This window comes from Cnephaeus nilssonii (assembly GCF_951640355.1).
Source record: "Cnephaeus nilssonii genome assembly, chromosome: 7".
NCBI classification, from domain to species: domain Eukaryota; kingdom Metazoa; phylum Chordata; class Mammalia; order Chiroptera; family Vespertilionidae; genus Cnephaeus; species Cnephaeus nilssonii.
In genome coordinates, this window is record NC_137078.1 from 21697596 (window position 1) to 21714906 (window position 17311).

General features: G+C 43.1%; 1 protein-coding gene across 5 annotated transcripts in view; it reads left to right on the top strand.

Annotated features, from left to right (window-relative positions):
• Positions 1-17311, top strand: part of PHACTR1 (phosphatase and actin regulator 1) — a 287668-nt gene that overhangs the window by 218550 nt on the left and 51807 nt on the right. For all 5 annotated transcript variants that reach the window (XM_079776162.1, XM_079776166.1, XM_079776164.1 and 2 more), the window contains one exon: positions 15545-15792. In XM_079776162.1, coding sequence (XP_079632288.1) covers positions 15545-15792 — 248 coding nt within the window. The remainder of the gene's footprint in view (positions 1-15544; positions 15793-17311) is intronic.

The following is a 17311-nucleotide window of genomic DNA, read 5'->3' on the forward strand; positions in this document are numbered from 1 at the left end:
GCAGCCGAGGCGGCTTGCCGAGGCCCTTGCAGTCCCGGCTTCGTCAGGAAGGTCGTCCGGAAGGTCTTTCGGCTATCCGGTCTAATTAGCATATTACACTTTTATTATTATAGATAGGCCTTAACACTTCTTGAAAGTATGCACACATAGCCCAACCGGTGTGGCTCAGTGGTTGAATGTTGACCTATGAACCAGGAGGTCACAGTTTGATTCCAGGTCAGGGCACATGCCTAGAGTGTGGGCTCAATCCCCAGTAGAAGGCTTGCAGGAGGCAACCGATCAATGATTTTCTCTCATCATTGATGTTTCTAGCTCTCTCTCCCTCTCCCTTCCTCTTTGAAATCAATTTAAAAAACAATTTTTAAAGAAAGTATACACACATAATCATTAATAGTACTTACCCCAGGTCAGGGAGTAGGGGAGAAAATTGTTTGTTTTTCTATTTCATATCTTCCTGTACTGATTAATTTTTTATTTTATAGATATTACTTTTATGATATTAAAAAGTGCCTATTTGAATACAGAATAATAAAATACGAGAGCTGGCAGAATGGCGGTAGGAAACCAGAGGGATGGGAAAAGTAGAGAGTGCCCTGTTCTTGCCAGTGGAGGAGGCAGAGCACTGCAGTCTGCTTAGATGCGTGTGAGCCTCTAATGTTCAGCAACTGGTGCAGCCCCTCTTTCACTAGAATCTGCTTCCAATGGCATTGCTGGGGGATCTGCCAAGAGAAACCCAAGGGCAGGCCTTCAGCAAAGACCCTGATCCCCACCACCTGGGGAGAGCTCTCATGCTGGTTCTGAATGGCTCTGATGTGCATGTGCGTGTGTGTGCATGTGTATGTGTGCACGTGAGCAGTGCATGTGTGTGTGTGTGTGTGTGTGTGTGTGTGTGTGTGTGTGTGTGTGTATTCAAACACCACTCTTCTTGTGCCCAAAGTTTCCCAATATGATTCTAAGGCATGTTGCTTGACCTAGTTCCCTGGCCTGACAAGAAGAAAGTGGCAATCTGGTGGGAAGGGTGTGTCTGAGCTGGGACCCTTAATTCCCATCCTAGGTTAGTGGCCTCTGTTAACTGGGCCCTACGGGAGGAAAATGGTGCTGTGAGGTTCCAGCTGATCACCAGGCAGAGAGCCAGAGACAAGAAGGACACTTCTGGAGCTTTCTGGTGCAGTTTCCCAACTGCCTCTCGGCCAAGCGTTCTGTATTTGGGAAATTGTTGGCTCCAAAGGAAGTCACTGCCACTAGGAGTGCTAACTTAATTGCACCACATTAATAGCTACCTTCACAGAACAAAAAGTGTATTTGGCCCCTTGTCATCATTTTCAACTACTGTCATGATAATGCGGACAATAAAAATTTAACATTTGGATGACACTTTTTAGTTGATTACACACCTTTTTTATCATCTTAATCCTCACACCGCCTTGTGGGAAGACTAAGTGGAGAAACTAAGGAAGGCCGAGTTCCCCACGGCCAGCTACTCAAAGAGTGACCCACAAACTGCTTGTTGCCCATCTGCAGCCAGATAGGTGAGAGCCAGCCTTTGCACACGTTTATGACCATTTGACAGGCTAATGTTATGTCTGTTGAATATTATAATAAAAAATAATTTAACTTTTTAAATTTATTATATTTTACAAAAACGTCCATTTGTGATGGATTGAAAATTAAAATATGTAAATAAGCCAACCAACCAACAAAACTGGCCCTGCCCCATAGACATATTGGAAAGCACTGCCCTCAGTAGTCCTTCAGGACCACGCCTTCCAGCCTGGGTCCTCCTGCTGCACATCCAGAACTCTTTCTACTCCAGTGCAACTGCTTTCCCAAAGGCAGCTCATGGTCAGCGTAGTTTCCTGTCCCCATGTCTGCTATACACCCAGGAAGTTTTACATTTCTCGGAAGCTTTAATCAACTGAAAAAGATACTCAGGGCAGTATACTAGGAGGATATTGCTAAATATATTTCCACTTAAAGCATGGCATTTTCAAAGGTTCTGTTGAAAGCACTACCCAACAAGTTACACAGTGTTGCTTGGTTCAGTAATTTTTGTTTATTCATAGAATATGTCAGTTCACTGTAGATCAACGAGTAGGTTTGTTGACCTAAACCCGTGGTCGGCAAACTGCGGCTCGCGAGCCACATGCGGCTCTTTGGCCCCTTGAGTGTGGCTCTTCCACAAAATACCACGGCCTGGGCGAGTCTATTTTGAAGAAGTGGCGTTAGAAGAAGTTTAAGTTTAAAAAATTTGGCTCTCAAAAGAAATTTCAATCGTTGTATTGTTGATATTTGGCTCTGTGGACTAATGAGTTTGCCGACCACTGCCCTAAACCAAGGCAGGTTCTTTATCAAAATGAATCCTTGCGAACAAATCGGGGTGGCGGGAGGGGAAGAGTTGTGATATTATGGGAGGTGGGGGTGGACAGGAAGACAGCATGACCTTGGCAGTTGAGCCAAGGCAATCCCCAGGCTCTTTTGCATCCTCTTTCTCCTCCCCCCTCATCTGAGGTCAAGACCTAGGGTTGTTCTGATAGACTAGCCAGGACATAGGGCATGAATGCATATGTCACTTTAGCAAGGTTGCCCTTCAGAAAACGAAAGTTTTTATTCCCAAACAAATAAAGATTGGGAGATTTTTCTGAGCAACCACATTGTCTTCCAGGAGTCCTGACAGGACCTGGGAGCAGAACAAGGTCACAGGCCACCTGTCAGTTGAATGAGGGAACTGCCACTATCTCCAGTAATGTTGCCATTTTTTTTATTTTCTAAGAATTCTGTCAACATGACTTCATTCTTGTTTTTATTAAGTTTAATACAGAAGGGAACAATTATTTTCTCTCTTCTCCTAGCAATTTCCAGTAACCCCAAAAAATACCACGAGAAGAAGGAAACATTACCGATCAGTTTGGCATTCTGCCTCCCAAGACTCTGAGTCCCAGAATGTCACCTGTAGTGTGTTAGCCCAGACCTCTATTCTGACCCTAATGAAACATTATAGTTACCGTAACATGAAAATTTAATGAAGAATTAAACAGCTTTAATTTCTGACTTCGGAAATCATACATTTGAATCAATAGTCATATTTTAATTAAAATGGACCTTGAGGACCAGGCAAGCAGCCCACCATTGCAGTGTTCCTGATCATTTGTCTTCTAGTCTCTTAGAGAAAGGGAACCTCCTTAGGTCCCAAGATAGCCCATTCCATTATCAACAAGGTCTGATTATTACAAACTTCTTTATTACATTCAGCTAAAAGGTTTACTTATTGTAACCCCCAGTCTTATTTCTAATCTTCTTTTACTGTGAAAGGCTTTCAAATCCTTAAAGATAACTACCATTTACTTTATCTATCTTCCCTCTTCTATACTAATTTATCTATCTTCCCTCTTCTATACTAATAATCCCAAGTTCATGTAATCATGTATTGAGATGGTTTCTAGACCCTTTACTATCTTATGTTCTCCCAAGATTTTTAAAAATCTGTTCTAATTTGTATGAAGTTCTTAATCATTACCCTAATCTGAACCCTGCTGGATGACACTAAAAGATGACATGTTAGAAAGGTATAACAGTGACTCACCAGATTTGATGGGAAAGTGCTGAGGGAGAGAACTAGAGACCAGCTGAAGCAAACTTAGAGAGTTCCATATTTATCCAATGTCACAGGGCTGCCGTAGGCAGTGTGGCCATGATGGAGACAGCCCACCACCATGGCTGAGTGCACGGGTTCCAGAATCTAACCGCCAGGGTTTCCATCTCAGAGATGCTACTTCCTTTTGCCTTTGATTCCTCGTATTTAAAACAGGAATATTAATAACACCACCAACCTCATTAGAGTTGTTTGTGAAGAACAAATGACTTAATTCAAATCACTCATCTTATTGAAAAGCATAACAGTAAGTGTCCAAAAAATCGTGTCTCCAAAAAATGTATTCACATTTTAACAGCTGATAGCTCTATTTTGAAAATGAAGTGTATTTAAATAAATACTGCCTTTATAACTATTTAAAGTGTGTATACATTTTTTTGGAGCACCCTATAATTTGGAGCAAAATTATATAGCACACAAAAATTGCCTTCAGCCCAGCCAGCATGGCTCAGTGGTTGAGCATCAACCTATAACCAGGAGGTAATGGTTCGATTCCCGGTGAGGGCACATGCCCAGGTTGCAGGCTTGATGCCCAGTAGGGAATGTGCAAGAGGCAGCCGACCAGAGATTCTTTCTCATCATTGATGTTTCTGTCTCTCTCTCCCTCTCCCTTCCTCTCTGAAATCAATACAAATATATTTTTTTAAATTGCCTTCAGTGCCCCTAAAAGGCATATTGCAAATCTATCTTATTGTAGATTTTGTTTGTATCAGTTTCCTCAAATTAGATTATTTTCATTTGTTTTCTCTCTAGTAATAATTCATATCTTTTTTGAAGGTGACATTTCATCATCTCAAATATTATGCAATATTTACTTTTAATATCTGCAGTAAGCTCTGTGATCTAGTTGGCATCAGTCTAGGAATTTAGGCTTCAAATCCTAATCAGCCACTGATTTTCATTCCCATCTTAATTCAGTTGATCAATTCTACTAGCTGGGAATTAAATTACCACCTTCAAGAATATTGAGAATATAATAATTTCAAAATTGGTCAGAAAAATTGAAATCAGTAGTCCCCAAAATTCCTTCAATCTCTACAATTCTCTTATTCCATAAATATTTTAGGCCTTTCAAAGAGTGCAAATCATTCATTATCCTAGTATAAATACATTTCATGGTGACAATGACTGTTCTTCATGTGGCCTCAAGGGTCACAGGAAATTCTTACGATGAATTCTTGGTCCTGAATTTGATGGGTTTCTTGTAGCCCTAACAGTCTGACATTTACTGCACTGGCTTATGTTAATGACGTTTCCACCTGCAAATAAGAGTGTCCCAGGATGATAAGCAGAGGTGCATTGATGCCCTAGCAAGAACTAAATTCTGAATGCCTGAGTGTTACTTGCTTGTGAAGCGGCATATTTGAAGAAGTTCAGAATTTTGTTTATCATCATGCAAATTACATTTTTAAGTGAAGTACGTTTTCAGGGAAAGATTCCTTTTTCTTACGTTGATGACCATCTCTTTAAAATCTGCAGTTCTGGTTAGACATTTGCCCCTAACCCTTTAAGGTCAAAGTTTTATCAGCCTCTTACTTGAGGTCAATTCTTTAATTTTAAAGCATATACTGTACTTATTATCTGTAAGTGGCTGCCTGTAGTTACTGTTTTATGGTTTAACTGCTATTCCAAGGAGCATGATGAGATTTCGGTACTTTCACAGTGAGCAAGAGAGATCATCCCCTGCAAGGTTGGTGAGCAGACTGATTGGAGGAAGGTGAAAATGAGACTATATAAACCATTAACATCTTTTGAAGAATTAAGAGGATTAAAAAGGAAGTGTATTTTCAAAAGAGAGAGAATCCATGCCTGAATTCCTATGTGTACATCAGTTGAAATCTGCCTTGTCCAATGAATAAATAGTGATTCTTTGATCTTACAAACCATTGTCCAGAAAGATTTTGCAGGCCAGAAATATAAAAGCGCTAAAGGAAGTGTTTTAATAAACTAACAAATAATATCCATAATGACTGGTTTATTGCCAATGTTTAAGCAATCCCTGCTAAAACAGCAGCTACCCACACTGGTGTTATTTAGGCACAACAGCACCAGCATTATCCTCTGATCTCGCAGTGGCCTGTGAGGTGGGCAAATAGGTTTCTCCATTTCACTGATGAGGAACTGGAGACCCATTTGCACACTTAGTGAATGGCCCAGCGGGGACTCAAACATCAGCCTCCTCACTCCACATCCTGCCCTCCTGGCACCACCATCCAACCAAGCGTGGTCTAGGATGTTGGTCTAGGGATGAAGTCTTGTGAAAGAGCCACCACTGTGTGGCTCCTCCATCAGAGATGGGGAATGCAGGGAAGGGTGAGCTAGTGGGCAGACTCTGCATGTCTTATTGTGTTATTCATCACATCCCAAGTCCAGGCCCTATTTCAGAAATGTGGGTCATTCGTTCCTGCAAGGACAGAGAAAGGGTGTGAATGAATTAATTTGAATTCATTACCACTGCTAGAAAAAGAAGAAGCTCAAAACACATTCTCTACTCCAGGACGCTCAGAACCCCAGTCTGTATATAGATGGGCATAGTTTCTTGCTGACAGAAATCCAACAAAACACAAAGGCTCTAATGTTGAGTTTTTATCTCAGAAGGCTAATCCTAGGCCGTGATGGAACACAGTGTGTGCCTGCTGTCCTAAAATAAAGCTGATTAACTCTCTTCTTGGGTTGCAGTGTTATTTCTGTCATTTTTCAGCCTCAGCCTCGGGCACTGAAATTTGTAGCATAGTTTCTCACACATTTTTGGTCTCTCAGAAGAAAACGGCTGGTTGTTCCCTCTCCCCTCTGAAAACTCCCTTCATAACTCATGCAAACTAAATTACAAAAACTGGTCCTCTTGAAGTTTAATTTCATTTTCCTTGTCATATTTGTATATAATACATTTTTTCTGTCCTTTGAGGGGATTAATGGCTTTTTTTTCATTTTCACAATGTTGCATTTGAAATTAGACACCAGAAAGCAACATTCCTTTATTATATGATTTTCTTTAGAAGTGATGGCGAAATGGTTTCCAGGTATTTTCAGTGAAGATTAAGGATTTAAAATGCACAGTGATTTTTAATTTCAAAATCTGCCCCTGATTTTCTACAAAAGTATCAAAGGTGTTTGATCACCTGTAATCCCTGCCCACTTTGAGTCACCTGCTCTACTCTGCATCTGGCTGTTGCCAAGTGATGGAGATAAAGCCAGGGTTATAAAGCTCCCTGAAAAGGGACTGAGTGTTGTAATGACCTTGAAATGTTGTAGATGTCTTGGCCTTCGTTTCTTTATGAATTATTAAAAATAAGCTGCCTGTCCCTCACTCAAAATAAACAGGAAAGGTAAGGCAGTCTCTTAATTTTTAAAATCTAGAGATGCTTAGCAATGTGACTATATAAATGTAGGGAACTGGGGGTAGGTAAAGGGGATCTGAGAGGGGCCCTTGTTCTTTCAATCTGTGTGTCTCCTACTCAGTTCAGAAGAGTTGAAGAAGAGAGTTGAATTTTCCAAACAGAGGACTCATTAAATGTTGTTCATGATGGAGCAGTACAGAGGGGAGGGAAGAAAGCGTCTCACTTCCCTGGCATGTCATGGGACATAATGAAGAAGAGAGTATGAAATGCATGCTTTTTTCCAGTTGAAGACAGCCATTTACTCTCAAGCTTTCTGAAGTCTTCTATTTTTAGTATATCTCCTGTAAGTAGCAGCCCTCCTGTTTTAGGTAAACAACTATTTATTCTTTGCTGTTCTTCCATCATTTTCATGAAGGAAGATATTCAAGCTGTTGTATCCTCTAGGGCAGTGGTCGGCAAACTCATTAGTCAACAGAACCCAATATCAACAGTACAACGATTGAAATTTCTTCTGAGAGCCAAATTTTTTAAATTTAAACTTCTTCTAATGCCACTTCTTCAAAATAGACTCACCCAGGCTGTGGTATTTTGTGGAAGAGCCACACTCAAGGGGCCAAAGAGCCGTATGTGGCTCGCGAGCCACAGTTTGCTGACCACGGCTCTAGGGAGACAGAAAGGACAAAACAAAGTCCACCTCCTTGAGAGGTTACCTTTTAGTGGAAGAAATAGATGATAAGCAGTGACTGTTACATTTTGTACAGTGGGGACAGGGAACTGAAGAGAGCTAGAGCAGGGGACCAGGAGGCGTTAATGGTGATGTCTTTCTGTCCTAAAGAAACACATCATTAATGCGGCCACAATAAACCCACTGCACTCCTCCTCATTGACAACACTCCATTACCCAGGGCTGGGCTAGCCAGCTCTGTAATTATTCTCTCCTCTCTCGCATCCTATTCTCTCTGCACCCCTTCTTGCCCCCAGCCACATGCTGCTCACACTAAACCTGCTGTACGGCTCCAGCCCAGAATTCAGACCCACCTCTGTTCCACAGTAGCCTTAACCCGGGGCTCCTCAACAGCAGAATTCATAGTGAAAGAGTAGTCAAGTTCTGTGAGCATCTGTGCTTTCTCTTATATAGATAATTATTATATTTCATGTTGTTTTGAATTTGTGGTGCATACAATCAAGATCATAACAATACTGTTCCTACCTGCATTTTTCTGTGAAGAGTGAGATAATGAACATGTACAAAGCACTCTGACAGGCCCCGTGGGGACCAGGCGTGTTAGTTACTGCGGTGGTTTGCAGGATGCCCTGCTCCTTACTCCTGAGCTGTGCAGCCCGGTATGTGGAGTAGAACGGAAATATCCCACAGCGGTGCAGCTGTCCAACGTCTGTGAGTGTCATGAATGCCCTTAGGTTTTTGCATGCTCATCCCTGTTACATTTGTCAGGAAAATTATATCATTTGGAGCTACCAAAGGGGGAACAGAAGCTCATGTTTCTCCCCGTGGAATAATTTGGGGGTCTTTGATGTTTATTTAAATTCATTATAGAATGTCACATAAGAAGAAGCCTTATGGTTCTCTTTTACTTCACCTTACAAAGCAGCCTTCTCCGGACAGTCCTCACTAAAGGGGCCTGACAGCCTGTGAGTGCAGAATTGGAAAACGGAATAACCTTACGTTCTCTCTGTTACATCTGTGCTCACACTGCCGGTCCTGGGACCAAAGGCGTTCTTCCTTACATAGACCTCTTTGGATTATCTTCTTAGGAAAAAACTCTAGATCACTATTTCCAAAACCTTAATTCTCCTTTCACAAGGATACTTTCCCTGCAACAGCAAGACCCTCAGGAACAGGGATCATTATTTTAGTGAATTAAATGATGAGAAATGTAATATGACATCTTCTAATTCCAAGAGACTTCAGCCCAAATACTGAGCTGACTTTTCCATCAGTTCCAAAAGCATGCACAAAATGGGGCTGGGATATGAAGGTAATTAATAACCAGCCTCTGTCTTCGAAAGACGTGTAGTCACTAGGGGCAGGGAGCAAATGCGTAGACACGTAATTCTAACATAATGTGACAGGTGCTGGAATGGAGGTGAGAATGGAGATGTGGAAACACAGGGAAGGGCTGATTTTCGTTGGGAAAGTTAGGAAGGACTGTTCATAAGAAATGGCATGTGAGCTGTCCCTGAAGTGTGGCAGGGTGCGTCCAGCCAAACTCAGAGGATAGGCTAAGGCGGAGCGATGAGAGGAGCAGAGGGAGGAGGCAGGGCATTCACAGTGTGCTTGGGAAGTGGCAAGTGGCCCTCTGTGGCTGAAACCCTGGGCAGTCAGTGAAGAACAGTCACAAAGGAGGCTGAAAGGAATTGTGGGGTCAGGTGATGGGGCCCCCACTCCATGCCAAAAAGGATAGAATTTATCATTTACAGTGAGACCCTTCAAAGATCTTCACTGGGAAAATGGAATGAGCAGACCTGTTTGACAACAGTTAAAAGTGGGCTGGGTGCCGGGGGGCGGGGGGAGAGGGGTTGGGGAGGGAGGAAGGTTCTGGAAGAACAGCAAGGCCCGGGCCACTGCAGCACCGCTGCTTCCACATGGGTGGTGTAGTGACATCAGTGGGAGACCAGGTACTGTAATCCTGCTGCCCCTGTTCAGTAAGGCCTGCATCCCTCCAGCTGCGACCGTGGTCGTGGGCCTCGTTTTTCCTCTCTGAGATGGGGGGAATCACAGCACCCCATTTCCTAGGGTTGTTGTGAGACCTAAATGGATCAATACAGGGTGTTGTGTCAGCACTTAAAAACATTAACTTTTTCATCATTGGGTACAGCAGTCCAGTACATGTTAAGGAAGGCTCCACACAGGTCAGGATGAGGGGCGTTACATTTACCTCTGGTTTTAGTACCTGGTCAGCCACCAGGAAGAGGAACAGAACACAACCCACGTGCTATGAGAGCCACTTGAATTCCAGGCAAAGTGAAAGTTTGACTTCAAAGAGTTTTGATGTGAAGCGTCTCCTGATTACATGAATCAGTTTCTCCTCAGGGCTTGGCAGGTGCTCTGGAAGATGCGGTGACTGAAGCCATCAGAGCATCATTCTGTAAATCACCAATCTGGGCAACGTGCTGAGGAAAGCTGTTGCGCTCAGGAGTCAGGCTGGTGATCTTACATTCGGGGACTAGACCGGGGCTGCAAGTAACTGACTCAGTGGGAGGCTCATAGCATCAAATTGTTGGTACAGCCCCAGTGACAGTCAGAAACATAGCAAGTCAGGAACTTAGGAGACAGGATCTGGACACTTATCATCATCCGCTAATCCTGCGAATTCCTTGCAATCAGCACCAAAGCTGCTTTAGAAATGACCCTTGTGCTACAACTCTGAAAATGCAGTGCATGGCACAACCATTGTGGATACTCTAAACTGTAGTTCCCCAATGGGCAGTTCCCCTCCCCCAAAAGACTTTTGGCCGTGTCTGGTGATACTTTTGTTGTCACATTAGAGGAGATGTCACTATCGTCCAGTGGGTAGAGACCAGGGGTGCTGGGAACATGCTACAGTGTACAGGACAGCCCCCACCACAAAGAATTGTCTAACCCGAAATGTCAATCATGCTGCAGGTGAGAGGGTCTCCAGGCCATCACTTCACCCAAGTGTGTTGTATGCATCAATGGTGGTACACCATATGAAGCCTTTGATTACAAAGATATTATTGCTTAAGATGAGGCTAAATTAGTATTTACGTTTTTTTAAGTGTTGATTTAAAAAATACAATGTAAATAATAGTGTAAATGGGCTTCAGATATGGCACAGACCAAAAACACACTAAAGAGTGTGGCTATGATCAAGGGTTAGGAATCCTGGTTTAGACCAGGAGTCAGAGAACTTTTTCCATAAGAACCAGATAGTAAATATTTGGTGATCTGTGGCATGTATTCAACTCTGCCATGACAATAGGCCAGCAAGTGACTCCTCTCACCATCCTGACCATTATAATCCAGTGTCTAAGATGAATCCTTTAAACTCTGTGTCCCAGGAATGGCCTGACCATGGTGGGGTAGAACACTATTACTTACCCTGGCTAGCAAGATTTAAAATATTTAAAAAGTAATACCTATTTTTACACATGTTGTTCATTCTCTTCACCTTACATGTATACAATTAGTGGGATTTGTGTTGAATCAAAGAACACAATCTTACAAGTAGCATAATTCAGTTTTGGGATATAATGCATTGAAACAGAGTGGGTTCAGATTCTCTTCTTTCTTTATTCCCAGTATCCTCGTGCACCTGTTTGTTACCCCCCTTGGAGCCTCTATTTCCTGCTTAATAAAATGAGATAATGACACCTCTCCTGCAGAGTTATTAGAAAGATGAAATGAAATGCTGGATGTGAACACTTCTAGGCAACACATTCAATAAATGTTCACTCTGTTCACTCCCTCCTTTCCTTCTCTATCTCAGTTCTCCCACCTATTGGATCAGGATGCCTTTTTCATTATTAAAGCCATTGATAACAGTGGCAACCAAGTCAGGGACACCCGCAGCCCTGCAATACACCACCAGACGCCTCCCTGAAAAGAAAGACCAGATCTCTTAATTAATACCCTGTAAAAATGATTTGTCAACCACTTACAACTGCACCTGAGTATCAATGATCACGGCCCATATTTCCTTCATTCAGCAAAAACAGTGAGCAACTACTGAGTGTCCAGTTTAGGCATGGAGCTAGGCATCTGCTACAAACATGAATTAGACGTGGTCCTGCCCCTCACACAGCCTGCAGCGTGGTTGGGGAAGGAAAGATAGCAAGCAAACAGATGTTCCCAATTTTCACTATTGCAGGATCTCCCAGGAACATAGGCAACATGTTGCCTGAGCCAGTTATGAAAAGGTAAATAGAAATTAGGGTGAAGGTGGGATGGGAGAAACACTCCAGGCCAAGAGCGTGCAATGCATTGTTGTGTGTGATCAAGGGGTAAATTGTATGGGGACAGAGTCTGGGTTCATAATATGGGTCAAATTGTGTGAGGCATTGCATGACTGCTTCTGGGTTTTTACTTTTCTTCAGCAGTGAGACCTTTTACGTAGAAGACAACACCTTCTAAGTGACAGCTCCAATGTATAAAACCCGCATTGCTAAGACTGACTTTCAGCTGTGTGTTCCCCTTCCTGCCCACAACCAGGGTGGAGGCCAAGTGTAATAAGGGGCTACATTGAGTTCCTTGTCTTGAATAGTATAGCTCATGATGTGTTCACTGGATTTTCATTTGTCACCCTTGAAGCAGTGGTTGGAGATAGGGCAGGCAATCAGAGTTCTAACGGTGAGACTAGATCTGAGTTTTAGAAAGTTGCTCTGACAGAGGTGTGGAAACTAGACTGAAACTGGGAGTGTTTTGAAACCATTTGGAAAGCCATTTCTATAAATAACAAGTGAGGGTCTCCATAAGGGCATGGATAATTTGACCAATAGTAAGTAGCAAAATTTAGAGTCAGATTTGTATCCTAACTCCTGAATCTGAGGTCACCTCCCAACCTTCTCCTCAGCCAACCCATCGCTCACATCTGTCTTTTCTTGCTCTCCTGTGCTTCTCCAGAGTTGCCAGCTAGACGAGCCCATCTGGGTGTTTGTCCTCCTTTCCCTCAGAGTTGGCCGTCAATGGGTATTTATGAATAGAATATTTAAAAATCGTTTTGATGGATTCACCTAGCTTCCTAGAAAACACCCTTTTCACCCTTATAGGGAAGTAGACATTCTTTTTTCTTTATTCCTTTTTTTTCTCTAGAGATGGAGGGAGAGGGAGAGATAGAAACATCAATGATGAAAGAAAACCTTTGATCGGCTGCCTCCACACACACCCCCACCGCCCCCACTGGGGACCAGCCTGCAACCCGGGCAAGTGCTCTGACAAGGAATCAAACCTTGACCTCCTGGTTCATAGGTCAATGCTCAACCACTGAACCATGCTGGCCAGAAAGTAGACATTCTATCATGTTCTAGAGTCACAACTCAGGAAGATGACCTTATTGGCCAGGTGGGGTCCCAGCTGGGTCTATAGCGCCCCCACAGGCAGTGGCTGATAACCATGGCTGGTCCCTATTTCACAAAGTTAGTAGGTCACATGATACCTAGTACCTGCCTAAGCATCTGGAGGATCAGCCTTCCAATCCCATTCTATTCAGACTCACACTCCCTCGTGTCTTTGAGGGAATAGAAACCATAGGGCCCTGTTGATCACAGCTGCCTGTAAGGCTGTGTTTTTTGGTCTCCCTTTGCATAATATTTCTCCTTTCTCAGTCCTCTTGAGGCACTTTGGAACCCTTTGCCTTAAGGAATTCATACATTCTGGTTTCCAACTCGTTTTCCCACCAAACATAAATATCTATTGGCTGCTTTCCATCCCTCAGATCTAATACTCCCAACTCTGTGCCTTTGTTGGAGCCATTGTTAATTAATTTATAGATTAGGGAGAGGAGAAGACAGGTGGGGCAAAGCATGAGCCATGGAATTACATTTCTGCCTCCTCTGTCCCTGCTTCCTTTAATACCCAGTGTGGAATCCCAAGTAGAATTTGAATGCAGTGTGTGTGGTTGCCTGAAGGAGGGCTGCCTTGTGAGGTGGGGCAGTAGTGCCCTCAGTCAGTCACCTTTCAGTCAACTGTTATATTTGTCACCCAGAGACCATCTACCATGTTCTCCACCTTCCTGTGCTCATGGCCATTTGTATTGAACTACATGGAAAATGGACCCCTTTAGCTGCTCATCCTATATAATAAAAGGCTAACATGCAAATCGACTGAACAACAGAACAACTGGTCACTATGATGCACACTGATCACCAGGGAGCAGGCGCTCAAAGCAGGAGCTGCCCCCTGGTGGTCAGTGTGCTCCCACAGGGGGAGTGAAGCTCAGCCAGAAGCCGGGCTCACAGCTGGCAAGCGCAGTGGCAGTAGCAGGAGCCTCTCCCGCCTCCACGGCAGTGCTAAGGATGTCCGACTGCTGGCTTAGGATGTCTGAGAGGGCGCAGGCTGGGCTGAGGGACACCCTGCCCCTGAGTGCATGAACTTTGTGCACCAGGCCTCTAGTGTCTAATAAGATGCTGCAGTTTTGTAAATATTTGATTTAATCTTAGTAGTTGAAGGGCTTTTTTCTAGTTGATTGAATTCATTGCCTTGAATGTCATAGCTCATAATGTGTTAACTAGATTTTCAATTTGTGTCACTGAAGAGTTATGTGAAAAATATAAAGAGCAAAACAGCACTTAGGAAATAATGGAAGGAAGAAAGTTAATTGAATTTAAATTAGACATAGCAATAATTTAAAGTATAATTGAAAGTTTCAAAGGAGGCTATCATGCATTCATATGTCATGAGTAAGATTTTTCTTTTGTATAAAAATATTTTAATGTGAATTCATTGATATATAGTATAACCTCACACTCCATTATTTTATGAATATCAAACACTTTTGGATGGTAAATGTGTTGAATTTTCTACATTTTAGAAATTCCTTAAATAAAAGATATAAATCCCACTTCCAATTAATCTGAAGAAGAATTATAAAATTCAGCTGTGTGTTTCTGGCCCATTATTCTTGTTGGGCTTCATTCAGAGTCTGTCATGAAAAGGATGCTAAATTGCTTTAGGAGCCTCAGATAGAGTCTATTAAAAAAAAATAACTACTTTTTTTATGTTACACATTTCCTGATTTTCCTACAATGGACTTATATGGGTTCTATTTATGAAGCAAATAATTTTTCATTAAAAATACATTTTATTTGAGTTGGCTCAATTTAAGAGGGAAAATCAAGACTGTCATTACCATTGCTGCATGGAAAACTGACCTGCAAAAAAAAAACAGACTATGGTACTTGTGGCTGCTGAGGGGAGAGAACTCTCTCTAAGTCATCCTTGACCACGTCTACCCTGATGTTCATGAATGAGTCACCAGCCCTGTGGTCCCACCTCTTCTCTTTCCTTGAATCTCTCCATACATGAAGTTTCAAACATTCTGTCCCACACTCAGCCTCTGCCAGTCACACTGTGGAGCTCTGAAAGCTAGAACTTCATGCATTCTCTCTTCTCTGGATCTCTAGCTTCTCCATCAAATTAATCCTTTTACTCCTCCTATGAGACATGTCAGTGGCAAAGAAACTTTCCTTTGCCACTTGGAGGTATGACTCTAAACCAGAAATATTTGTGGAATGAAATGTATTTTTTAATTTAATTGTAGATACACAGGACCAAAAAAAATACATTTTAACTATTTTGAAGTGCATAGCTCAGTGGCATTAGGGACATTCTCATTGCTATGCCAGTGTCACCACCATCCATCCACAGGAATAAGGATTCCTACTCCTACCCCGTGCTGCTGCCACCATTAGAGAAGTCTGCTGGCCTCAAATGTTTAACTATAAGATGAGAAATGAGACTTCAGTTGCCCTGGAGACCCTTTGTCTCTTAGGAACTGACAAGTGAGTTTTAAGAAGGTTCTGATGCGTTTATAGACATTAGCCAGAGTGACTGTCTTCTCTCCTCCTTCTCTTTGAACAGCTCTGAGCAGCGGGTCCCCTGCCCCACTTCTTACCACAGCTCCGGTTTGCACTCGGGTGATGGTATCACAAAAGCAGGACCTCTGGGCCTTCCAGAAATAAGACAAGTGCCAACTGTTGTGATTGAATGTGATGACAATAAAGAAAATGTGCCTCATGACTCAGACTACGAAGACTCTTCCTGTCTCTACACAAGGGAAGAGGAGGAGGAGGAGGAAGACGAGGATGACGACAGCTCATTGTACACCAGTGCGTGCATCTAGCTCTTCAATGGGGATGGGGCGGGGCCTTTATAGAAAGAGTGCTGATGAGCTGCCCAACACTGTGGTTCTAACGAGGTCTGGTGTCAACTGGCCCTGGGACATGGGGCAGCTCAATTAACCTCTTAGGGCCTCAGTGTTTTCATTAGTAAAATGAAAGGGTCAATGTCCTCTGGACATCCCCAAAGCTCTAAAAATCACATCATGCTGCCCCCTGCTACTTAGATGCCTCTTCCTTGCTTTGACTGCTTCCCTTGAGATGCAGCCCCCTCCCTCAAAAAAAAGGGGTAGGAACCCTAAAATTCAATTTGAATCTGCATAATACTCAGATAGACTCACCATTGTGTATGCAGCAAATTCACTTTAAGCAGACCTCAACAAAATTTAGAAGGCCTGAATTGAAATTTCTTACTTAGGGCCTCAAACGTGCTGAGAGAATAGATGAAGAAAGCAAAGTTCAAAATCTGTCATCCTGGCCATGAATAATCAGTACATTTTAGTTAAGTGATTAGAGACTGATATTTGGTTAACTTTTTAATAAATGAACTTATAGCAACTTTTCACTGAATATATACCGTGCCTGGCCACGTGCTATGATTTTTATTCTATTTACATCTTACAACACACAGTAGTGTGGACACTATTGCCCCAGTTTACAGAGAGGGGAAGAAAAGGGTCAGGCCAGTGACCTGCCCAGAGCCTCACATCTACTCAGGGGCAGCGCTAGGGTTTGATACCACTGTCTCATTCCAAAGTCCATGTTGTAAAACCAGTGAGGAAGGGAGAGAACTAGCCTACAAAATAAAATCCAGAGGAATCCCCCAAACTTGCTGCTGCCCAGTCTCCTCCTGCTGCTGGTAGGAGTCCTGGTGGCAATGACATGATCAAGGCGATGTCCAGGAGAGGAGCACGAGGGGCGGCCAAAGGCCCAAATGACCCAGGGAGGAAGGAGCAGCTGCTCAGCCCGGGGCACTGTTTCTTGCCCAGAGAAGTGAATGTTTTACAGCAATGTTTCTCAGCCTCGGCACAGGTGACATTTTGGGCCAGATTAGACTTTGTTGTCCTGTGCACTGTGGGATATTTAATAGCATCCCTGGCCTCTACCCATTGGATACTAGAAGCGCCTCCCCCAAAACCCAGTTTTGACCATCAAAAGTGACTCTAGACTTTGCCAAGTGTCCCCTGGGGAACAAAATCACCCGTGGTTGAGAACCATAGATTTATTCCAGATGGAAGGCAGCCCTGCTCGGGCTGGCTGCTCAGAACTCCTTACATTGAAAGAAAAACTATCCCAGAATATTGCCTATTTTAATGAACTCACTTCCACTCCCACCCCAAATAAACCTCACTGTCTGCCCAGCTTTATTTTCCTTCATGACCCCAGCTCCATAGTCACTGATCTCTTTTGTCTCCTGTGATGACCTGGTTTATCTGTCACCTCTGAGCTTTCCCACATGCAGACATCCACCAACGTGCTGCCTGGGCGCATTTCATTTGTCCTGCAGGTG